This window comes from Camelus dromedarius, chromosome 16 (genome assembly GCF_036321535.1).
Source record: "Camelus dromedarius isolate mCamDro1 chromosome 16, mCamDro1.pat, whole genome shotgun sequence".
NCBI lineage: Eukaryota > Metazoa > Chordata > Mammalia > Artiodactyla > Camelidae > Camelus > Camelus dromedarius.
The window spans coordinates 36,479,829-36,506,518 of NC_087451.1; the positions used below are offsets into that span (position 1 = coordinate 36,479,829).

The 26,690-nt window shown below is 39.7% G+C and overlaps 1 protein-coding gene across 2 annotated transcripts in view; it reads right to left on the reverse strand.

Annotated features, from left to right (window-relative positions):
* Window positions 1–1,383: 1,383 nt before the first annotated feature.
* MAP2K6 (mitogen-activated protein kinase kinase 6) overlaps window positions 1,384–26,690 on the reverse strand; it is a 123,291-nt gene continuing 97,984 nt past the window's right edge. For both annotated transcript variants that reach the window (XM_010975956.3, XM_064495608.1), the window contains 3 exons: window positions 26,012–26,151; window positions 18,821–18,866; window positions 1,384–13,030 (listed from right to left, as the gene is read on the reverse strand). In XM_010975956.3, the coding sequence (XP_010974258.2) occupies window positions 12,953–13,030; window positions 18,821–18,866; window positions 26,012–26,151 (264 nt within the window). In that variant the 3' untranslated portion in view covers window positions 1,384–12,952. The remainder of the gene's footprint in view (window positions 13,031–18,820; window positions 18,867–26,011; window positions 26,152–26,690) is intronic.

The window sequence follows — 26,690 nt, forward strand, 5'->3', positions numbered from 1 at the left end:
AGTCAACCCACAGGATTGGGAGAAAGACTAATGAATTGTTGTTTTAAGATACTAAGCTTTGGGGTTTGCTATGGTACAGAAGATGACCAAAACAGCAAGAAACAATCACAAATTTTTTTTTTTTTTGCTCTTAACTCAATTGCCTTTCTCCATTTTCCACTTTAACTCAGTTTCCTACAAAATCTTGAGTAAACAGGGAGTCATTCGGATGGTATGCAAAGAAAGAGGGCATTATACCCATCAAAAGAAAAATATTTTAAATATCTTATATTTTAAAGTATGAAAATAAGGAATGGCTATAGACCCCTGTGGAAAACAATGGCTATGGAGAAGTGGGTAAATAACCTTCACATATGATGCCTGAGAACTTGTGTTTGTTTATGCCTTCCACCTCCGTGTACTTCCACCTCTTATAGAAACTTAAAATTCCTAATGCTGAGGAAGGCTTGTCACTTAAGAAAGATGATGGATTGCAGTCCAAGGGGAGAAGGACTTCAAAATCAGTATAAAAGAGTCTGTTGTCGTTGGAAGGTCATTTGAATGATGTCTGCAGAAGTAAGGTGAGCCCTCCACTTTGTATTCCACAAAATTAAAGAAATGATGTAAAACTGAAGTGAAATACTTGGGACTTTTAAAAGAGTCAATTCCTAATTCAGCAACACCAAATTGTTTAAGGAATAAGCAAAAGAGAGTTGAGTGTGAGCCTCCAGATATAGCTGGTGATCCACTCAAACTGTTAAAATTAAGGTCTAGGAATTCTTCCCTAAACTGGACTAATGTGGATACAAGTTTATAGGAGAAATCAGAGAACTCTGAAGACCCAATCATATTTACCTGGACCAACATTTTCTTCCTCTGAACATCTGCGCTGTGGCACTGTTTGATGGTGTAAAGCAAATTTCCTAATATTATGTATAAGACAAAGAAAAACTCAAATAACTAGATGGTTCAGTGTCAGAAACACATGGAAGCCAAAAAGTCTCAGTCTTAATCTTTTCACTTAAGCCATCTGGGAGGCGAGAATTCTACCATTGAACCACCAATGCTCTCTTTTAAGCCATCTGGACTCATCCCCACCACAAGCCATCTGATTTTAATAATGAAATATTGGCTTCACTTCTAACCTAGGAATATTGCCTATAAGAATATTGAGTCTGAAGTTCACTACAGATGACATGACTTTCTAATGAGTCTTCAAGATTGCAATGCTGTTATGTTTTGTTCCATTATGTTTTGGAAGTGGGGTAGTACAGATGAGAGGAGAACAAGAGAATATATATTTCCAGCAAAGCTTTTTACCTGCAGGACTTTTACCACCATAAAAGCAGCATTTCAGGAACCAAGGATTTCCACGAACAACTTAATTAATATACAGACTCTCTGTGCTTTTTAAAATGTCTTTTATTGGTTGTACATTTTCTTATGAGATCAACACACCATATCTTTCGAGAACACCTGGCTCCTGAAGACTTAGGTTCTTTGTTCTAGCCATGAACGTCATAGCAAGCACGTTGACAGGAAGAGGTGGTTGGGTGTGTTTTGTCATTGTCACCATCTTCTCTATCTTCAAATTGTTGTTTGAGTCAGTTCGTAGATTGACGCGACATGGAACACAACACACCCGGTGTGAAGTCTTACGCACATAAGCACAAACATCCGGAGACCAGTTACAGTGTCTGCAACTCATTCTCTTCTCCTCAGCAGCAGTATGAAACCGAAGAATATCCTGAGATAGGAAATCGAAGTGTCAGCTCCTCATCCCCAGAGGAGTCCAAGTTTGACTTAATCTCCTGATTTCATTTTCCTTTTGAGGTGGTGAGAGGGGTGCCGGCACAGTCGCCATGTGAACCACGTAGCAGTCACGTAGTTCAACATCTCAGCCATGTCCTTATTCAAGAGCACAGACTCAAAGAACTATTTCGTGGCACATCAGAAATTTAACTCTTCCTTTACTGTGCTCGTTGTAGATCAGAAAAGAGGAGGGAAATGATAGTTATGCTTTTTACAAGGTTCTCTGATTAGAACTTTCATCACTTTATAGGACAAAATTACCCCCACCTTTGGCAATTATTGTAATTCCCTGTTTATTGACTGCTAGAGGCCAATTATCCAGACTGTTAAGTAAGCCCCACCGATAGTATTTGCACGAAAAGATGAATTTCTCAAGAATAAAGACCTAGGACTTCCCCCAATGCTAAAAACAACCATGACTTCTTTAAAGCCACATTATCCCTCAGTTCAGTACACTTCTGGTAACTATTAAACCTCAGCCTATGTCAACGCTAATACTTGTATCTACCTCAAATCCTGCACATTAGCTATTTCCTTGGGTTCAAGATTTTGAGATAATATCACCAATTACAATAAGCAGTAGTTCAAAAGAAAAACAAGAAGAACAATAATGCACACAACCTGGATAATGGGAAAGCTAGGCTAAAATGAAAATGCATGAGGGCCACCCAAGCTATCCCAGTAAAGACAACAAAAGGCGCACTTCCCCACAAAATAGGTATTTTTTCAATACAACACTGGAGTTTTGACTGGAAGTTACCAATTGATATTCATAATTCTCCTTTCCCCATACAAAGATAAGGCATGTTTTCCCCTTGAGGAAGCTGCCCTTCACACACACACACACACACACACACACACACACACACACACATTTCCATATAGGAAAACACATAGTTAAGGATATACCCCCAACTTCTTTCCTTCTGTAGCTCAGGAGCGAAAAGTTCCCAAGGCCAACACATAAATTTAATGTGCACCTCAAAGGCATGGAAACATTCTACCCACATCCTTCAGAGGTCTTTTACTTTACGAACGTCTAATGAATTCCATGCTCTATGGTTCAGCCTCCCTCAGCCATAAAGAAAAGATATGGCAATCCACGAAGAAGAGATGAATTCCACCAGGGAAAGGTAGCAGCATGTTGTACACGGCAGGAGAGATGAGGGGGTCGGTCGATGAGGGAATCCACAAGGCGGGAGTCATTCTTCTCTTGCACACTCTCCAGAGACACAGCATTGGAGATGGGTTTCAAAGGACAGGGGTGCACAACCTCTCCGATCTCCTTTCAGAATACTTCAGGTTTCAGGAAGAGATAATGGGGCCTCCGAACTAGCATATGGAATTGCTTCATCCTAGCATCAAGGGGTTGTAAAGACCAGACATGTTCCCACTTGCCCAACAGCTGTCTTTACAATAAACATGGCTTAGAAGCAAATTTGGGGTGCAACACAGGAAAACAATCAATCATATATACAAATAAAAAAAGACCTATTGTAAAATTCACAGAAGGTAAGAAAAAAAAGTGGGTTTTTTTTCCTCAAAGACCAGATTAATAAATGGAAGCAGCATTTTCAGCAATAAGACTGAAGCACAAAGGAAGTTGGGGAACCCCACCTATCATACTAAAATTCTTGTGAAGTTCAGTTCCATATAGTCAGTTCCATATAGTAGTTATATATCTAGATATCATTCATAGTTTCACAAAATATATATAAAAATGTTCACGTATTTAAATAGTTTCAGATTGTGGAACTACATCTCTAACACCTCTTTCAGCTTTAAATGAGCCCATGTGATGATTCTGTCTAGAGGAAATGTGTTCCAATTGTGAAAGTTAATTACATAAAGAAAACATGTTTCCTCTAAAAATACCTATTTTTATTAAAACATCACTCCTTCATTTCAGTTCATATAGAAAATCACTCCACTCAGGAAATAAATTTGAGACCAGAGAATAAATCCAACACAGGGATAATGGGACAGATGGGTTGCCTGCATTTTCTTAATCAAACCTCCTGGGGCGGCTTTCCCACAGAGATTGGCTGAGAACTCTACAAATTGTTGCCAAATGTAACTTTTGGACACCTACAGCATTCTAAAATGGCTGCTCTAAAACCCCAGCTGTTAAATTTGGTTTAGTGGCAAACATACCACAGAATTCACCACAGACTCTTTGTGAGTGTGTAGAAGGCACCTGATATGATTTGCTTGATACCTAAGCATCCCTTGCATTTGGTTCATGACAGATGCACCACCTTAGTTTTCAGCTTCCAACGGCTGTCCCAAGGGCCTATGACTGTTCTCCACCTGTAACCTTTGTAAAACCCAGTGATGGTCACTGTTAGCTTGCATCTCAGATCATACCCTTCTCTGTGCCAAAACTGTCCAAAGAGCTTTCTTTTTACTTACACGTCAATGAACAAAAATTACAATTCTTGCCTCTGTAAATGTAGAAATTTAGAAATTCCACTGCCCATCAAGAGCCCAGTCACACCACTTCCTTGTCACTGAGATCAGGTGACTGACTCTCAACCACTTTGGAAAACTAACCAATTTAAGGATCGATATGAATAGCCATCACAGATCGATTTTTGCATTTTCTTTCAAATGATTCATGCTTAAAAGTGAAATTAAAACACCCTCTCTTCTTGTCCTCCTGCCTCCAGGCCCTGTTCACAAACTCAATACAGGGAAAGCCAGGGACACACCAACATTTTTGGATACAAAATTTCCTGAATTCATAGGCTGTTTAGGGTCTTCAGTTTGCTCATCCTAAGTTCCCAAGCCTTTAATTGCCATAGAAACTTCCAGTTAAAGGGAACAATATTAGTAGCTGAATATTCTGATTGGAGTTTGACAGGGGTTTCAGACAGGCAAGGTTGACCTTTATCACACTCTTGTCCCTTTTCCTTCATGGCAAGAGACCCCCAGAAGCACCAATGAACATAGTCTGAAAGCAAGTTCTGTGCCCTCCAGTCTTAACATTACTTCTTCCACTCTTCCCCTGCCTCTAACAATTCAAACCAGCTTTGAGTGTTGTTTTTTTGTTTGTTTTTTTTTTAATTATAAATTTTAGCTCTTCTGGTGAAGACTTGTAGTGTATTTCTACAAATATTCACAGTTCTCTGCATTGTGGAAAAAGTATAACCTTTGGTGTCCACCTTTCTTAAAGACATTTGCCACCAGAACTAAACATGAGGGGGCTTGGTTTTGTGTTCATTTTTCTTCACCCACAAGGCAGATAGAGAGCGGATAGATGGTCTCTGTAGAATCAGTAACACCAGGGAAACGAGAAAATTTTCTGATGTTCAAATCAATGCCGCTCTCTGAATCTTCTTATAGTTCAATTTTTTAAGGGGAAAAAAGGTAATAAAGTTCTGGCTTTTGTTGGGTTTTCCCATAGGAGATCAGCTTCACAGTAATACTGAAATAATTTAAGGAGTATACCTGTCTGCATCTTTTATCAGCTTGCTCTTCCATGGGGTTCCTGCTCTCTGCATTTATCTTTTCTTGTGGCCCCCAAACATAATTTCACATCAGTTTTCAGCCTTAAACTCCAAAGTCCAGTGACAATTCCCTAAGGCAGTGGCTTGACTTGCTTTGTTAAAATAGCTTGCAGACTCCAATACAAACATTGTAGTGACCAAATGATGCTAATTGTTCATTTCTGGCGACAATAGAATATGACTTAAGAGGAAAAGACATCCAACCCAGCTGCTCGTCTTTTAAGGCCAAATGGGAGTTTTATTATCAGGTCTTTTATTTTGAGTGAGGGCTTTGCTAAAAGTTCTCTCAGATATCCCTTACAGTTTCAAGATTTGAGAACAACTGAATCCATGTAGACAAGACCAGTGCAAAATTGCCAATTCTGACTTTTGATATATGAAAATGGTTGGATCATTTCCTTTCCACAGAAGCATTAAGTCAGCCCAGGCCATCTGTAACCAGCAGAGGAATAGCAAGCAAAAAGCAGTCAAGGGAAACAGAAAAGACTGTGATGGCCTGGTCAAAGCCATAGCCTCAGGGATTACTTAGGAGGTTGTTTCCTATGTTAAGACACAAGTAAGTGCCTCAGCTGTCCTGTACTTTCCCTGAGCTCAGTCTCCAACTCATAAAAGCATTACCCTCATTTTTCAAAAAAGACCCTAAATCCGAGAATTGCAAAAGTGTTAACCTGGACAAAACCCATGTGTCGAGATTAACGGCCCACAGTGAAATCTGTCCATATTGACAACTCTAAGAAAGAAATACAATGCAAATCTCCCAAAATCTAACTGTAAACTACCAAGAATAGGGCTTGGTGTCCTAGTTCAAATGCAATACAAGTGATGTCGAAATACTGACAGTCCAAGGGAACTAGGCTGGATATTTTTAAATTCTATTAACATGTATTTGTGTTATGAGGTGCTATTGGTTTCTTTTTTAAAAAAGATTCCCTATTATAAAGTCCTTGATCTTGCTTTATGTTTTTACTTAAGCCTAGACCTCTTCACCTCAGATATTTAAAAAAAGGCTTTTTAGAGAAATTTTGCTTGTAAAGGAGTTTGGGTCAGGAACTGAAAAGATAAACCCCAACTTAAGTCTTGATTGCAAATGGCTCCACTAGAAAACCTGCAGTGGTAGAATGATATTTGCATAGCTGTAAACAGTGACTCTCTAAGCCTTAGGAAAATGACACATCTTCTTTGCAGACACCAGGAACAGGTAGTGAATGATGTATTTCGTGGCAGTGTCCCAGAAATTACCCCCAGAAGGATAATTTCATTTTGAAGGCCCTGAAATTCAGGTTTTGTTTCCCTAGGTGAAGAGAAAACATTCTTTTAGGTAAATGGCTAGATCAGATATTTAAATGTGCTCTCTTAAGGAGTTTCTGGTATCATACTAAGTGTAATTTATGTTTGCCTGAAGATACAGCAGGGAAAATATGTTTCTGAATAATAGAGAGACTGTAGCTTTAAGGAAGATGTGTTGTACTGTTCTAGAAGAAGAAAATAGAGAAAGCTTCAGTAAATGGCAGTTACTTGTATAGTATTCTGTACGCAAAGAGTATTCTGTACAGCAAAATTACTGACAGAAGGCAAAGTGAATTATGCAATTGTTCAGGTCCCATAGAGAAAGCAGAGATTTCGCTAGAGGCTATGGGGTCAGAAATTCAACCGAGGCTGGCGACTCAAGCTAGTCACATGAGGAAGGATGCATTTTGCATAGGCCCCTTAAGATAGTAATTTACTGATGATTTTAAAAAAGGAATAAGGTGAAGCAGCCTCCTCCCTCCAAGACCAGGCAGGGACTGTACTCAAGGGGTGGGTCTAAGTATCCTATAGCTCTAAGTCCACCTGAGAACAAGTATTTTGATGCCGAACTATTCTTTCTCACTTTCTTAAAAGGTAGCCAAATAGGTGAGGTGGATAAATTGGAAGATTTTAAGAATTCTATCTGCCTTCTACTTCTGAGGTTAGTATGGCCTCCCAAATTCTCAAATCCTGACCCAGTTCAGGGAAAAGGAAAACCAAATGATTAGTGTCTGGGTTCATGATTTTTCCCTGCATGCGAATCACACCACAAAGAGAAACAAAATGCAAAGCTAAGAGAAAAGAATGTAGTTAACATCTCAGAGAAGTGTGCCTTTTATTTGCAAGCTATGAAATAAGTTATTGCATAGAAATGCAAAAAGTAGAGACTCAATTTAATCTGAAGAAAATTGTCCCATTGGCTTCCAGGGCAAGAAAACTTACCGGAGGAAATTAAGAGACAATTTTCATGGGACTGAACAGTCCCATCCTTTCAGAGTTCATTTTCCTATGTCCATCTTCCTCATCTGCCTCAATAGCAGCTGAGCTAAATACTCACTAAATGGAAGAACTCTATACACAGAATTAATCAATTGCAGTGTTGTATTTGATGGTCTAGAACAGGTAATGGCAAACCATGGCCTGTGGGCCAAATCTGGCCCATTGCCTGATTTTGTAAATAAAAGTTTTATTGGAACACAGCACCATACTCATCCATTTACATATCATTTATGGATGTTTTCACTCCACAACAGCAGACCTGAGTAGCTGCAAAGGAGACTGCATGGCACACAAAACCAGAAATATTTACTATCAGGCCCTTTACAGAAAAAAGTTTGCCAATTCCTGGTCTAGGATGTCACAGTCCACATTGTACAGAGCAGAGGTTATTGATCCTATGGGATTGTACATAGCCCTACTCTCCCACAACAAAAAAGTATTGGTAAAACTATGTATTCCATGTACAATATACACTTTGCTAGGGAGAAGGTCCTAGCTTTCAACAGTCTGAAACGAGTTCAGAGTACCCCAGTTAAAGCTAAAGAAAACCAAAGAGTATCTTAAGCTACCAGCACATTTAACAGTGCCACACACACACACACACACACACACACACACACTCTCTCTCTCTCTCTCTCTCTCTCTCTCTCTCTCTCTCTTATAGCCCTAGACAGAAGGTACATGGACCTTCTAAAGTAAAATCTTTTTTCCCATTCTATCAGGTTTGGTAGCTTCCTCTTCCTAGATTTTACTCTGGCATTTTCGTTCTAAATATGTAAATGTTCAGGAGTCCAGTTGAAAATTGCATCTTTCACTTGCTAGTTCAATAAAATGGAAGATTCCTTTATGCCGAGAAATCTCCATACAAGTCATAGATTAAGAAGGCAAAATCCCCAGCATAATAGAGGTTAAATTTATTTCATTAGATCTGATAAACAGCTCCAATGAATTTTATAAATATATGAATCCTACTTCAGGGTTAGAAGGAGTTGCATAGCTAAAAAAGCATTTAGGTTGGAAAATTAAGTAGCAGGTATCCATTACCCTTTCAGGCCAAAGATAACGTGTTTTGTTCAAGGCCTTTGGGAGAAACAGAGTAGTTTCTCTGAGCAGAGTTGGTGAAGTCTCTTGGTCAACAAAAGCATTTTTAGTGTTGAACTATGAAAACGCCCTCTCTGCCTCCTTTGTGATTATATTCCAGAGATACTAAATCAATTGCATTTGGAGAAACCAGGTGCCTCATCAGTCTCAGTGCTGACCTCCTCCAATGCTTGGGCTCATGAGGGTTTCATTTTCTAGACTCTGACATCAAGTGTTGCAGGGCTGATGGACAGCAAAGAAGGACAGGACCTCAATTGAAAATCCTAATCAACCAGAGGCAAGCAAAAACAATAATAATGGTGAAACACAAAGAGTGAAGTGATGCAGGGGACTGAGTAACCAAGAATTCCATTTTTAAGGTCACCAACTGTAGACAGTGCAAACCTCAGTGTAACATATATCTGTGGTTCCCAAACTGAGATATTCTGAGGTTCTGCAGCAAACTCCTAGGGACACCACAAGATATTGTACATTCTTGAGGGAGACACAGCCACATCTGCAGTACAACCTGCAAACTACTATGATTAAGTTGTGTAGACCTAACTGCTTAATAAATGGAACTATTAAGTATTTATTTTGGCCCAGGGCACCATGGAAAAAATTTCTAAGACAATCAATGGCATCCTGAACAGAGAAAGTTTGGGAATCTCTGGCATATACATTTTGGGGTTAGGCGTGGAGAATATGCAAGAACTGTAAAATGCAAACAATTCTGAGCTACACCCACACAATACTCATTTTCCATTTTAGATTGCATAAGCAAGATAGAAGCTGCCCATTTGTTCTGACTACATCAGTGTGACCAAACAGAGTCACTAGAATAATGGGCTGTCATCAGGGCCTTCAATCATGGCTGGCACGTGAGTGCCACGTGGGAAATCAGGGATTATCTGACTGATATTTTATTATCAACTATATACACCTATGTGAGTTCTTTCTCCTTTAGTCACCATCTGGGGAGGCTCTACACTTATTCCAGGAAGGCTGACTTTGCTTAAAAATAAACACACTTTCTTGAGAAATCTGTACTTGAAATTATCTTCAGAACTCACGGCATGGTCTTTTTAAAAGACATTTAAAAGTTTTAAGGGTAAAACTTCAGCACTGAGGGCAAATTTTACTTCTAGAAGTTGCCAAACACAGCCTGATGCTAAGTCTGAACAAGGTGGGTAAACCAAAGAGGAAAATTCCTGGTAAGGATTTTTGTAAAAAGAAACAAACAAGGAATAATTATAAAATGATGATTCCATATGTTACACGCAGAGAGGAAGAAATAGATTCTGAAGCCTTTTCTGAAAAAGAAGTGGCACAAATATCTTAGAAGCATTATTCACATAAATAATCCTGAAGGTGGCCGCTCTGAAGGGCAATACTCATTGATACATACACATGTATGGAAATGGTCTCCAAAGACATTCACATGACTTTTTTGGCACACCTCTAAGATCAGTAATATATAGAGATGGATTTTTTTTATAAGCATAAAGACAATATATAATATGGATAATTACATGGATAATTATAATACACCAAATCAAATACATTTGGGGGAAAAAAGAGTATGATCTCTTTTATAGAGCCATACTGACTCCATTATAGGCAGCGCTAGTATTCAGATGGTACATGCTGGTAGCACATTAAATATTTTGAGTATCACCCCTGGATAGCGCTATCTTTTCTCTCCCTCCCTCCCTCCCTCTCTCTCCCCCCACACAAACACACACACATATATACCTATACATATACACATATGTATGTACATACAGGAGACTCCCAACTTACATCAACTTAAATATAGTTTATGCATCTCTATATTTATTTTTAAATTAGTTGTTTAGAACTTATAACACAGTTCTAAAAAAAATTCTAAAATTTAGACTCATAAGGTTCTCAAACCATTCTACTTCAGTACGTAAGATACCTAATCATCATGTAGCACATCATTTCTAGGGGGAAACGGTATCCCAAATTTCAAATCAGTATTCCAACCTCCCTTTAGGAGGTAGTAGATCAGTATTTTCAACTCTGATGCACATCTAAATCACATGAGTAGCTTGTGAAAAATACCAATTCCCAGGTCCTATCCTGACCAATTAAATTAGAATGTCTGGGAACTTCACATTAATAGTGTTCACAAACACCCAGTGATTCCAATGTGTTGCCAGAGTTGAGAACCATTGACTAACTCCTTCTGTACTCTAGTGTGACTGTTTTGCAAGTTTGGGCCCTGGGCTCACAAACTGGAGAGGTGTACACGTGAGAAACACACTTGATTAAGAATATTTCAAAGTAGAAACCACACTGAACAAGAGAGAGGTAAGAATCATCTGACCCAGACCAGAAAGATGTTTTGCTTTGTGTATTTCACCAAAAGCTGAAATGAAATAGCCTCAGATTTTTTTTTTCTGCTTTCTTTTTTTCAGAAGATGGATGAATAACAGTTGTGATTTTTTTTTCTCTCAGTCTCAGAGAAACTTCCAAATTTAGAAAGAAGGGTAGGAAAGTGAATGGTCATAATCACTGGGATAATGCCCTTCATCTGGCTGGAGAAAGATGAGGACAGAGGTAGCATCAAAGCAGATGAATTTAATGTTTATCAAACAGGTCTGGGTTGGAACTGAAAATAAAGAAGTGCATGGAAGTGTCATTCACTCTGGGCAACTGCTAAGAGCTGGATGTCAAGACAAGGGGAAAATGCAGAGAAAAAGATGTAACTGGACTTCAAAAATCTAAAAGGGAAAGAAGAGTTTTCGAGGGAGAAGCCCTCTCTCCATATTTGTGAACTTGAAGCAAAGAAAGAAACAGTGTGTTCTTTTCTTTTTTTCATCACACTCCTCTGCCCTTGTACTGTAAGAGTAGCCTCAGAGGAACACAGTGTCCAAAAGCAGGGCTCCCTGGTGGTTATCACTTGTCTTTTTCCCTGGGGCCAGTTAACTCTTTGACCTTCGAGGAACCCAGAGCCCCAGATCAGAGAACCTGTGGGTGTATCTGGCCATGAGAAACAGCTTTTGTTGCCTCGTCAGCCTACTAGGAATCTACCGTGGTGCCAGCCTCCCACTGTGGGGTGATCCGCTGCTGGAGAAGGCGGTGCCTCGAACTCAGCCTGTGGAAGTGTGGCTGTCTATTCCTAGGAATTCATTCAACCCTCCCCGTTACCATATCCAAGAACTACCGGCTGCCTTTAATTTTCTCCTATTGCAGCCTTTCCATGTACAGTAAGGCTTCTTCATCGAACAGAAAACAACTACCCTCCCCTCCCCCCAAAAAAAGAGCTACAAAGGCAATCCTTGGGGCTTAAACATTGTAGGAGGGGCAAAAGCAGAGGAAGGCACTGATTCTCTGTGTGGTTTGACATATTTCCCCTCAGGACTGATAAATGTCATCCTTACTAAATATAGGTGTTATTTATAATAGCCATTTGGCAGAATTTGTGACTTATCAAATACACACACACGTAGAAGGAAAGATAGGTGATGAAAAATCACATCACAAATCACATTCCATTGATACTATACCACTAATGTCAAGAGAACCAAATCTGTGACTCTTTGACCTGTGATAAAAGGGGTTTTATATTTTTCAGACTCAGGGAAAGAGTATGACCAGGATACCTTGCCACTTCACCAGAATATGTGGTGATTACCCAGGCTGGAGCAGAAACTTAGGAACCTGGCAGTAGCCACAACAGCTGAAATAGATATTTCACAAGAGCTCCTGGGTGACACTTACATAATACTCCTAAAGATGCACATTAAATAATTTCTTCTGGACCACAGACACAATTGAACTTAAAAAATAAAAACCCTATAAATACTGCCAACCCAACCTTGTCTTTTGTCTCTCCCTCCTTGCATAAAATGGAATCTTTTCAACCAAGCACTTAAACATAAATATTAAAATAATAAGTGGAACAAACTACAAATCTACTTACAATTTCATCACTACTGTAGCACCTTTTTTACCAGGGCCAAAGCATTCATTTTGTAAAGAACAAGAGAAGTCTGAAAAGCTTAAGGACTCATATGACACATCATTAAATATTTAATCACCTTTTCAAGTCCTAAGCCTTTATCATATTTCATCCATCTAGATAGTTCACTCTATACTATAGATTCCAAGGCCCCCTTTGTAGGGGAAAAAAAAAAAGAAAATGGGGAGAAAAACCTTCTGAGAGGCAGGGTTAAGTTATTGGCGCTTTAGTGAACTTCCTTCACCCCATAAACCCACCAGTCCACAGGAGGGTCAACCAATTGAGTCCATTGTTTTTAGTCTCCAAGAATTGATTTTACAAAGGATGCCACATCTGTTCCTTTGGATTCGTGTAGAGTGAAAAATGGATGTTGCTGGTAAAGAAAAGAAAAATACCTGGTATTAGTATTTGTCACTGACAGTACATGAGATTAGCAAATTAACAAATCTGGTTGGTCAACAAATTAAGTATCCCTATTAGGGCTAAACTGGACTCTTCCTTCCCCCTCCCAAATTAAGTACACATTTAGCAATGCAAAATTTTTAAAAATACCGCTTAGTTAATGCTCCTCCCATTTTGGTATCTCTTTGTTTCCATGGCAGTATCTGTTGCTTTAAAATATACATATGTAATTAAGCTATATACATCCCAGCTATAGTAAAATATAAGGAATAGCAGAGTCCAAAGCTCTGATTTACAAATAACCCTGTCCTCTACAAAGTCATTTTTAGACAGATACGGTAGTAAAATAATTAGAAATTTCATAGATTTATGAACATTCAATTTTCAAGAGATGGGTGATAGACATAAGACTTAAGGAATTTATCTATGGATAGTAGTAACGTTTTTCTACTATTTGTCCATGATAAATCATACTTGCTCATAACAAAAGAAAAAGAAAAAGAAATGGGTGGTAGAATGAGAAAACAATTTTTGTGGAACAATAATTGGGCATTGCTTGCCCTTGACACTGGAAAGCTGGTCTGGGCTGAAACAGCTAACAGTGCTACTTTGTAAGCCACATCTACAGCCACAAATTATACTTAGGTTTCTTGATGAAGATCTGATCCATTTTGGAAAATAATGCAGCCTGCCCAACTCTAGGTGTGGGCAAAGAAAACTCAACTAGGAGATTAAAAACTGAAAAGCAAAAAAAAAGTGTCTATTCATGCAACTCAGATGAAGTAAACTTTACGGAAACATCAAGCCCTGCTCTTTCCTAGGGGAACAGCCAGGGTCCAATACAGGAAGCCACACATTTCAAAACAATTCTGGAGGAAACGAAGACATTTTCTCTGCGCCAGGGTGATTTGATCCTCCCTTGAATGGCTCAACTTTGTTACTGGAAATACCTGGCTGTCACACTCGAACCTGATACCTCTAATTAGAAGTAGATCTTGATCCACAGTTCTCCCATCGGAAACAGAACCAACCAAACCAACCAAAAAGGACAATTCCTTCCGGTAGAACCTAGCGCCACCACCTACCCACTGACCTAGCATGGCCACCTCCCTGACTGTCTGGTGGTGGTGTTCTCAGTGACAAGCTGAGCAGCTAAGTATGAGCATTTCTGCACGCAGACATGTAGGTGACTCACCCTGTTTCCCTTGACTTTGAGGATTTTAGTTTACAACCTTCATGTTGCCTAGCTGTAGGTTTTCTCGTTACATTTGTTTTAAACCTGACGGCAGAGGGCTGGATGAGTCAGCCCTGTGGGAAACTGAATGCCCACCCGTGGAAGTTTTAGAAAACAATGTAAATGGGACAGGAACATAGAAGTAAAGCTCCAAAGAAGGTAGGTGGTCACCGTGAAGTATCATGACTCAGAAAATGGAAAAGAGGTTTTCCCCCCTTGCCCACGTGAAGGTACAGGTTGGGTGAGGAGCCAGAGCCTCACACCCACTCTGCTAACTGGAGCTCTAGATGCTGGGTTCTTCGTCTTGAGCTCCCTGGATAAATTAATAGCAGCTTTACTTTTGATTACTAACCAGCTACACAGCACCCTTACCAAGTGCTTTACCACCATGCTTATTCACTTTCCCACATCCTCTTAATATCTGAGATCTTTTAATGTACTTTAAAGCTTTCTACTATCAAAACAGGACCTGTCAAACCTCAGATTGTCTCAGGACTGCTTCTAACGCCTACCAGCCCCATCTTGACTCTGGTTCCACTGGTGGCTATTAGCTCAGTGGATGTAGTCTGGGTCTGTGATTGAATTCAATAACCTGATGTCTTAAATTAAAAAAGAAATCTGCAGGCATCTTTCAGTTTATTCTCAGGCTGGGAAAATGCTGTGAGAGCCAGAGGGCAGGGTGAGGGGAAAGGCGGCAGGCATGTGAAAATGGAAAGTGTGACTCTCCCTCTTGTGTGGGTTTTGAGGCTGCAAAAGGTTGGGAGGGAACCAGTCCTTTCTATAAGCAATAGACTAAGAATAGCAAGGACAGCAACCAGGGGACGAGCATATGAGGCACCATGGAATCATTTCCCAGACCATAGTCCCAGGCTGGGTTTCTCAAAAGAGGAGCCAGGTGCAGGAAGGGAGGACTTTATCACTGATTGGGCCTGGAGATCCTCGAACATATGGCAGGAGCACTGGGGCAAGTGACAATCACCAGTGGTCTCCAAACCCCCTGAAGACACTTCATGCCTCAAGACTATGGTTTTCTGAGTTCAGTCATCCTTGCTCAAGACTGTGATTTAATCTAGAACTTCCAGGGATGTTTGGAGAACATAATCACCTCACTGAGCACCACTTGAATCACCTGCTTTTCATCTCTGGTGATTATCATCTAGGACAGGGGTCAACGATGGATGGTCCAGGAGCCAAATTCTAGCTCGTCACCTATTTCTGAAATAAAGTTTTATTGGAACAGAGCCACACCCCTCTGTTTACACACTGAATGTGGTTGCTCTCATAATAAAACAACAGAGTCAAGGGGTTATAACAGCCCAAAACACCTGAATATTTACTGTCTAATATTTACAAAAACTTTGGCTGGTCCCCTACTCCAGGAGAACAATTCCTACTGAGTCATGTGCCCCAGTGGAAGTTTGAGAGGACAAGCAAATGAAATGACCTTAAAGCATGTATATACTCCTCAGTCCCATTTAGGGAGAAAACATTTGGGATTTCTGTAAGAGGTACATGTCTGGGTTGGGGCCTTAATTATACTGTTCTTCACCTGGAAAAAAGGGTGTTTTTTTTTTTCTTCCTTTCTACCTCTTCACCAACTCCTACAACATAAACAATAGCCTCTCAGCATGGCATGTGTTTTTCCAACACTATAGTCAAAAAGTCGACTCAGATTTTCCATTTAAAAACCTCAATTCCACAGGAAAGCAGTGACCAGTTGTGGCCTTAAAAGGCAAGTCCATTTCCAGGACCGCAAAGATTAATGCCATAACGGGGGAGGGGGGGGGCACATGATCTTACAACATTAATATGTGGAGCATAAAAGACCACCCTGTTAGGATATACTGGAAGGTAGAATTCAACATCAGCTGCCAAGGTATATTAAGCTAGGACTGAGTATTTCTTTCCTCAGTGTGTTCCTTGAAACTTCTGATAAGCACTCACTTAGAAGGGAAAAAAAAGTTCTGCATTTTAAATATCTGCAAAAATATATAAAATATTCTTTTATCTGAAAAGAGTGACAAACAAGGCAACTTTAAAATAGGAGTACAGGCTCTCCAGGACCCCAAAGGAATCACTCAATGCCCATTGCACTTAATGTGAAATTAATTTTTAGATGCTCTGTGGGTTGCTTAAGCATACTAAAAAAAGTATGGCCAGGACTGCCAAGGCCCCTTACTGGCTATTGTACATATAATCAGAGAGGAAGTACTCAACCAAAACATGCAGTATCCTAAGATTTTCTCAAGCATTACTCATCTTCTCTCCCTCAAGCTTAGTTGAATGCTGAGTCCCAGGGGCTGCCTTTTTAGAGGGGACAAAGAGGCCCAGGAAGATGGCCTTTTCTCTTCTCAAACTCTTCCCTGCATCCTTCCACAGTCATCCACCTGAAGAATAGTTCAGACTTAAATCTTAAGCAACAGAACTGAAAATCCACCTGCTTAGCTGTGACTACCACCTACTGTCCAGATCTGCCTTCTGCTCTCCTGGCAACTTGTGAGTACATAATACAGTGACAGTCACCATACTCTGCTTTATAGCCCCAGAACTTACTCATCTTGTAAACAGAAATTTGTATTCTTTGACCACCCTGACCCATTCCCCACACCCACATAACCCTGGCAACCACCAATCTACTCTTTGTAAATTCAGTTTTTTAATATTCTACATTTAAGTGACATCATGCAGGTTTTTTTTTTTTTTTTGGTCTGACTTATTTCACTTAGAATAATACCCCTAGGCTTCATCCATGTTGTTGTAAATGGCAGGGTTTCCTTTTTAATGCCCGAATAATATTCCATTGTGTGTGTGTACATATATATATATATATTTTTTATTCATCTATCAGTAGACACTTAGATTGTTTACACATCTTGGTCATAATAAATAGTGCTGCAATGAACATGGGGATTTAGATACTCTTCAAGATAGTGATTTCATTTCCTTCAGATTATGCCCAGAAGTGGAATTACTTAATCATAAAATAGTTCTATTTTTAATTTTGTGAGGAAACTCCATAACTGTTTCCTATACCTGCTTTTGCAATTTACATTCCTACCAGCAGTGTACAGGATTCCTTTTTCTCTGAATCTTCACCAGTGCTCATCTCTTGCCTTTCACGCCTTTCTAACAGGCATGAGGTGCTGTCCCACTGTGGTTTTCACGTGTATTTCCCTGATGAGCAGGGATAGTGAGCACCTTTCCATGTGCTTGTTGGCAAAAATCAACAAGTGGGACTACTTCAAACTAAAATGCTTCTGCACAGCAAAGAATCAAAAGAATGAAAAGACAATGTATGGAATGGGAGAAAATATTAGCAAACCATAGATCTGATAAGGGGTTATTATCCAAAATCTATAAGAAACTCATACAACTCAATAGCAAAAAAACAAAACAAACAAACAAAAACAAATAATACAGTTAAAAATAGGCAAAGGACCCAACAAGACATTTTTACCAAAGAAGACAGTCAACAAGTTATACTTCTTCCAGGTTGGAGCCAACTCACCACACCATTTGTTAAGACCTATTAGGAACCTGGACTTCTATCACCTGCCCTGAGTTGGTTCTGAAGATTGAGCACTGCTTTTGGGTGGGATGGGATAGGAGCAAGCATTTGACACCTGCTGAATATGCGCCAGTAAGAACTGCTGTCAGTGTTTGCTTTTATCTCTTTTGTAATCATGCATGAGTAGAACTCTTCCTTTCCTTGCTAAAATTAAAATCTTAAGAATTGGAACAAATCTAGGGAGGTGCTAACACAACATTAGTAAATAGTCTGAATTTTATATTTCAAAAAAAGTGTGTTTCTCCTACATTCATTATATATATAGATAAGGATTGCCAAGTTTAGGTCCCTGCCATCTATATTAAAGAATCATCTGTAACTAGCTTAGAATTGCAGTTACCACAATTTAAAAGAAACTATTTAAAAACAATAACCTTAAGGTCTTACTTTTATATCATTTTTCATAGTGCAAATGATAAATTGTGAATGCTGAGGTCATATAATTCAAATTAATAAGGCTTTGTCTAACTTTTTCCCATTAAAGTAAAAACCAGGAGAAAACAAAGTGATTCTTTCCTCCTTAAATATCCAGCAAAACGTTCATCCAATTAATCCTAAGTATTTTATCAAAAACTGATCAGTCATGTAGTAGTTTAGTTTTTCTCATTATTGAAATCCTTTACATCATATTTTCCTTCATTTTATATTAATTTATATCTCCTAGTACCTTTGAAATGTGAAAATGTAAATTTTAGAGACATAATTTGGTCTACATGATGACAGATGTATTATCATGTAAAAAATTTTGCTAAGACTGGTGACCAGCACCAGGTTATACTAACGAGGGATGTAGGAGGCATGAAGGGCTCAGTTCTCTTTTTTCTTGAGTTTAACTCCACTTACCAATGTCTCAATGAATCAGCTCTTCCAGGATGGCTGTTTGCTTATAATGTATTAGGTCTCAGTCATTTCACCTGTACTCGCTGTTCAGACATGTTTACACTGCTGACGATACTTACCATAAGCTCTGGATATGTTGGCCTTTCTTTGGAATTCTTCTTCAAGCTTAAAGGGAAAAAAAAATGATCATATTAAAATCTAGAAGCCATCTGTATTTTCACTAGACTACGATTTCAGAACCAGTAGAAGACTAAAGAGAACCACCTCTAAAAATGTACTGAAAACATAAATCTCCCGTCTTGACTTTCCTCTTCCATTACACTTACAAATTATGTTTTCAGTCACTCTGGGTGTACCTTAATGGGAAGAATAAATGCGCTTGTTTACTTTCCTTATGATACTTTACCAATGACATAAAAACTAGCTTCTATTAATATATATCTGTTTTCCTTCCAAACAGTTTTTAATCCATCCCCCCACTGGCAAAGAAATTAGCAGGTGTTTCTTATACTACATTTGTTATCTCTTCACTGTCTTCAATATCTAATTCTTTTTGCTTCTGGCCTCCTTGAATGTATAATTTGTTTATATATATGTATGTATATGTATATATCCTACCAAACCTACTTGACAGAGAAGCAATACACATGTAAAATGTCTAAGGTCACACTACTACTTTATGACTTCTTGGCTGATGAAAGAGAAAGTACACATGGCCAGTGACTTAGCAATTCTTAGAAACACAAGGTGGTCATGCATTATGTCAAGTGGCTCCCATGCTTTCAGCTGTCTGCATGCACAGACATTTTAATCACATTTGACACCAGAGGCAATAGTAATAAACCTGCCATATAAAGAGACCAACCCCTCACCCCATTCTCTACCCACCCCTGTATTCACCCACGGCCTAAAAATGGAAAAAAAAAATCAGTTTATTTGGAGTTGGAATCCCAGGTTACAGAATGGAGAAAAGGATGATTTCTAATTTGCAAGGCAACCTACAGACTCCTCTGCCCATCGGGCTGCAGAATCATATATAGATGGAAAGGAAGTTTGCCTGGCATTGAAGGAACCAAAAAGTGACTGATTATTGGGTTGCTGGGATTTGTGCTAATGGATCATTTTGAGCAAATGAGGCCTGGTGTGTGTGACATGAGTTCTGTTCCACCCACGTAGGCTAATAATTGCGGGGAGGGCCAGATACAGAAACAGAGAGTGAAATCGTTGAGACGCTTGGAAAAGCTGTGGTTTAAAACCAAAATGAAATGAAAAAAAAAAAAAGAGGAAGCTTTTGAACCAAAACAACTGAAAGCCGCCTACCAGTTTACTCCAGGCAATGCTGTGGGTAGAAGCCAGGGAACCTGAGACAGGGCACAGGTAGGTGTGAGAAGTTTCAACCTCGAACTGAGGGCAGATCTAGGACCTGGTGACCTCAGTGACCAGAGGATAAAAATAAGAGCAAATTAGAAAGAGGAAGTATCAACTGTCAAAGTTGGATTGACATGGGAAGGTGTGCCTGAGTGAAATGAATGAGACCTTGTCACTCCTACTATCCTGAGATTTTATACGGCTGTACTGGTAGTCAGTCCTCAACTGCAGGTGGTTTTGCCCTCCAGGGGACATCTGGCAATGTCTGGAGGATGCATTTCTGGTTGACGCCATTGTTACTGGCATCCAATAGGTACAGGCCAACGATGTTGCTAAACATCCCATAATGCACAGGACAGTTCCCCAACAATAAAGAATGATCCAGTCCAAAATATCATTAGTGCTGAGGTTGGGAAACCCTGGGCCATGTGTACTAGGGTTTTCCTCCTCACTGCTGCCTTCTATCTCCTTCTCTGAAGTGAAATTCACTTAGAAGCATCTCCAACTGGGTCATCTGTCATCTGGGCACATTCTCACTTCTACACCCCTCCCTACCTTCCACCCCAGGAAGCGAAAGTGTTTCTAAGTTCAAGAGCTAGTTCACCCAGAAGAAACACAGAACTGTGATCCCAGGAATGTGGCTGACTTGCACACAGACACTAGTGAAAAAAAGCAAATAGACTAGTAGACAAAAGCTGTGGATTTCCAGCTATTGTTCAAAGCCAGTCAAGAATCAGAAAGTCTTCTTTATAATATGAACAATTTATCTCCCTAAAACCAGAAAGGAAAAGCACAAAGGTAACATTGAATCCACACTCAGTTGTCAAGTGGTTAATTTCAGGTGTCTCTGTTTAGCTGGATCATTAGTCAGTCATCAAACCCTAACTCGACACTGACTCAGGAAAAGTCTCCTTGAGATCCCATCTTTCCCTTCCCAGCGTTCACTGACCAACAACGGAACCAAGGGAATGATAGAAAGAAAAGCTTGTTTCTCAAACAGTTAAAACAGTGCAACCTGAGATCTTCATGATGTTGCTGATTTTTTACTTTCTACTTAGTAGATAATAAAACAGTATTCTCCCTTCTTATCAGGTAGAAGAAATTAAATACTTACATTCTTTCAAGGAGAGGTCATTTTAAGTCAGGAGGTCTTATTTTTTCACTTGTGGAGCAGTTTATGAAAAGTTCTCTGTAATTTTTTTTAATTTGCATAAAGAAAATGTAGGAAAAGCCACCATAAAGTGTTAAGGATTTCTAAAAGCTCGGTGACTGTTGACCAGTAGGCTATTTCTTGACTTATGGCCTCCGATTACAAAACTCAAAATGGACCACAAGCACTACTGCTAGAGTATTAACAGAAAATATTTACACAGCAAACCAAGGCTGTTCACTGAATTAATATACTGATACAACCCACTCTCTCCATCTTTTAAATCAAGAACACTTCAAAACATGGGCTAAGAATAGCAAAATACTCAGGATAAGGTTAGGGAAAAAAGCAAAAATTCCATGTTTAATAGGAAGTGCTTGAAATTCAGTACAAAATAACAACTGTGGAGTTCAAAGCTATACCAATTTCTTTTTGGACTTGAGTCAGACTTTTGAATTTTCAAGTGGCTTGTCATTTTCAAGCGTGCAATTAGCTAACTGCCCTAATTCCTCTTCCAAATGCCATAACACACACTCCTGACTGTAGCTGACACCAAAAAACAGCTTCATGCACTCTTGAGAATTGCTAGCATGGAGTTTATGCTGACCAGAGGATTTGTGCCTATTTGAATTCCCTGACTGTTCCCAAGAAGGGCTCTTTGGTGCATCCACAAAATAAAAACAAAAGAGCCTCCCAAGCCATACGTCTGTCATAAGCTAAATAAAAACCCAGTGCCTCTTTTTACTGTCCTTCCCGAACAAGTAGGGAGCTATGTTTGATTGTCTGTGTTTTATACTAGTTCCTTTGAGTCAGACAGTATCAGCGTCTGGGTGGGCCTCCAACCTACACTGACATGCCATCAGTCTGGTCAGCTGGGCACCGAGCTCTTAAATAGGCCTGCAAGCAAAGCAAGAAGGAAGTCAAGCTGTTTTGGCACTTGGCAGTTGGTCTCCAGTGAACTTTCTTCAGTCCCCAAGACAATGAACCTATAGGAAGAGGTCATGGTGAAAAAAATGTAAGCCTGCCAGGCTTCCACTTTTTGAAGGAACTCATTTGTGAAGCCTTCTGCAGGACTAGAATGTAAGGCTTTTCTATCAGTTTTCTCTGTTGTGAATCCCCAAACAAGGCTTATATGGTCAGCACCCCTGCCCCAGGAACTCTCTAAAACCCCTAAGACAAGAAAGCCATGGGCAGGGAAAAAAGAAAAAGAAAATGTTGCTCAGTGGTCCTATTTCAAAATAAGTATGGAAAAGAAAGGTTTGTAAGAAATCTTTTTTTTTTCTTCAAGATCATAAGGAATAAATGCCTTAACTTTCTTTTCTTTTCTCTCCTCCCTCAACCCCCTGCCCCAACCCAGGGGATTAATGGTGCTCTGATGTTATTGCAAAAGAAAGACACTAGCTGGATCTCTGGGCTCTAGAATAGCCTAACTTTGGAGATGATAGTGATAGGTCAATTTGATTCCACCCCGCAAACCCCAATTTACTGTCAACTGACCAGCAGTGACCCGAGGAGAGTGACTACCGAGTTGATGGCCTGGATGAAGGCGTACAGGATGGGGCAGCACTGTGATGTCATCAAATGCTTAGGGCATATGCATCCCACGGAAGGTCTCAAATACTCTGACAGATCACCTAGGCTGTCAGTAATGTACCCTTTTTCTTCTAGTTCTACATTTAACCCAAAGACAGATTTAGGAAATTAAAACACAGATGCATCTTTCTCAAATTTTGAGATTAAATTGTTCACTTTCCAAGTTTGTAGTCCCTTTTCCCCACTTTCCACATAGAGTTGGGGCTTTTTAGATGTCTTCAAGGGTCACAGACATCAATACAGGAAAAAAAAAAACCCACATGGAGGTCATTCAAAAAGGGTCCTTTTCTGAAGCTATATCTCAAAAATATAGTTTTATTCACAAGAAAATGGAAGAACAGGTATAAAAGGGAGTTATAGGTTATATCCTTCTTTCATCAGGAAATAGAAGAGGTGTTTTTAGGTAGTGATTATTTTTCCATTCTTTCCACCCAGCTCCAAATCAAACTTAAAACTGTCAGTAATTTGTTTCAAAAGTGAATAACTAAATTGCTACTGGGGTCAGGTGTGTTTCTGTATACTAATACATATGAAAAATAAAATTGCTTCCTTAAAGATCTAAGCCATTCATAAAATACCCCCAAAAATCAATATAATTTTTTGAAGCATTAGACAACTTTTCCAACTCAGTTGACTTCACAAGAATGTTCATACTAAGGGGGTATTAAAGAAAATATATTGATAGTTTATGGTAGGCAAAAGACCATTGACCTGGCATCTGAAATAAGAGAGCCTGTACTCTTAAAAGTCCAACCAAGGATAAGTAAGAATGCTCATAAAATTCAGAATTAATGCCCCCCCTTCTATTTCCCAAACAATATTAACAGAATTCACAATTCCAGGAAAGCTGGAAAATGTGTATGGCTCAAAATTTTTAAATTAATGAACTACAGTAGCTGGGATTGAAAATGAGAGAAAACAAGGGGGAAACGGTGACCTCAGAAGGGTGACCATGAAGATACTTTGTTCTGTGGGGGACAGTAGGAACAGGGTGGTTGCTACAGAAAGAGCAATAAATAGTACAAGAATCTGCAATTTCCACAGATGTGTGCATACATTAAAATTAGAAAAAATTTTATTTTTTTTCAAAGCTTTCATTTTTTAAATATCTGTAAAAAGCTTTAACACTCGACTCTGCAGGGGAAAGTCTAAGTAAGAGAAGAAAATTGGTCAAAGGAAAATAAAGTAATTGAACAATTTCTCAAAAAAACTGTAGAAGAAAAACAGTTTTTTAAACAGGAAGCAGTTGATAACAGGTCCATAGGTCACAGTTGTAAGTCAGGGGTCTCACGCCAGCTGTACAGTAGGATGATTTGAGAACATTTGAACAATTCTGATAATCAGAACCCTCCCCAGACCAATTAAGCCAGAATCTCTGAGGCTGAGGCCTCGGTGACAGTACATTCAAAAGCTCTCACATGTTCTATCAGTGAGCAACCAGAACTGAGAACCACGGGACTAAACTGGTGATTCACAACTGGCAACTTGGCTTTCTCAAATTTTTCACACCAGCCTTGTTCTTACCAAGATTTTCGGAAGTGCTCAGAATGTTGGGAAAAGGGGCGAGGTGGGAGAAAGCTTACAAAGAGGATAGTTTGAAAAGGCTTCCTTGGATAAGATCCTTTCCCATTACCACTCCTTTTTGAGAACTGTTGGTTTGAACTATCCAAGATGACTCATCCCTTTTCCTATGTGACCTTTAAACATCTGAGGATAAGGAAAACAAAAAATGAAAACTAAGCTCTTGAATCCAGAGGCAAAAATCATGAACCCATCTAAACCTGGCAGGTGTACCACCACGTCCTGCACACTCATGCAAGGAAAGCAGATGGGAGGACACATCCCAGAGGCCCAGAGGATGTACACATTACATCCAGCAACGTACTGTGTGTACTACAGCCCATTGCTCCAGCCCTCTCTGGCCTTCCAGCCAAAACTAAAACAAAAACAAACAAAAAACAATGGTAGGTCAGCATCATATATCATTAGGGAAAAGTACCAGGGGTGACATTGAGCTTAAGGGCTGAGGCCTTAGTTTCACAAGCAACAGTCAGCTGCTTTGTCTCATCATGTTTCCCAGTAGAAGCTTCTTCCAAAGAGCATGGAGGCCAAGGGAATGAGAACCTTGAGGAAACCAGACTCTCAAACAGCCTTGAGAACTCCAGCCCCTTCCTTAGCAGCAAGTGGCCAAAATTGCTCCTCTCCAAGGATCACAGCAGGGCTTGTCACCATCTCTGATTCCCCTTCCTCTGATTCTCATCTGCTCTGCAGGTACCCAAATAAACCACCTTGGTTCCATTTTAGCATCCTCTTTCCAGCATCACTTGCAATGATCATTGGTATCAGTCATGCTAGACATCATGCTCCCTCTGCAGATGGAAACCAGTAGGTTTTCTGGAGAAAACTGTCCCCTCTCCTAGTTTCCTAAATTCCACTGGCAATTTCCATGAAAACAAAATTAACAGCTTTAGTATGGCTCCTTCCATCTTTCTACTCCATCTTTCTTTAGATACCTTTCTCAGACCCCCAGGACTGTCCATTGTACCCTTATGGGCAAGGGTGTCCAAAAATTAGCAAGTAGTCTATAAGAAGCAGCCTACAAAATCCTAGAACTATTTTGCAAGTAGCTCTTCTGGGTACCTAAATCATGCTCTGAAAATAGCGGCTGTCTTCTCATCTGAAGTAGTTCTTTGCATCATATCTACTCTCCACTCCTAATCCTCTAGTGGGTCCATCTACTTTTCTCTTTATGCTCTGGTCAACATCAAATGGCTTAAAACTCTCATAAAGGAGTTTCTCACTTTTGCGACATGATGCACGATGTTCCTTCTGCTTGGAATACTCCTACTTCCCTTTCCTTTGGAAATACCTCACAGGGTCCCAGCTCAGGATTTATCTCCTCTGAAAACTCTATCTAATACCTTGCCTCTGAGTTCCCCCAATACTCTATGCATATCTGCATCACTGGGCTTTCCATATTATACTGTAGTGACTGACTGGTGAAACTCTCCTCCTTGACTGTGAGCTCAGTGAAGGCAGGGACTGGGACAGAGGCATCTTTGTTGCTTCAGCATCGAGGGCACACTCCATCAATGCTCTTGGGATGAATGTATGCATCATGGGTTGACACCAATGAAGGAAAGTCATGAGAGCGCCTCTTCTTCCCTAACACTGGCATCTGGGAGACAAGATCTCTTACCACTGTGAGGTAAAGTCAACAAACTCTTCGGAGAACTTGTCTGCGGGGAGTTGTGGTGATGGCTCCTCTACTACCTGTTTGAGCTGCTGAAAAGGCGTTCCCCACGAATCATAGGGAAACCGAAGGATGGCCAACTCAATCTAGAGGGGAAAGGAAAACAAGGAGGCAAGCTTAAATAGAGCTACTTGTTTAAACAGGGAATCCACTAGGGAACCCGTTTTGTTCCAGGAGAACCAGAGGGAAACATGATGGTGACAATCAAGTTAAATCTGGGGGGAAAATAAAATGTTCTCTCACAATTTTCCTCCAATTCCTTGTGCTAGGGATTTTCAGATAATATCTTACTGGAGACAGCCACTTAAGTCTATTTAAAACTGAGTCCTCACTAACACCCAGTGTGGCACTTAATAAAATTGTAAGCCAGCAGTATTAAACTTCAGGATATAAAGCCACTAGGCTTTCAAATGTTTAGTCTAAAAAGCAATTCTCACACTAAGGCTTTTACAGAGCTGTATATCTGCTGCCATCTGCTGGTCCCTTGCTAGAATGGGGGGAAAAAAGGGGAAAAAAAAAAAAAAAACCCAACCTAGGACCAAATGACTGATCTTTTTTTGGACTTGGAAAGGCCACTTTGCTGTTACAAGATCACGTGTCTTCTGGGCAGGGATGTGAAATAACT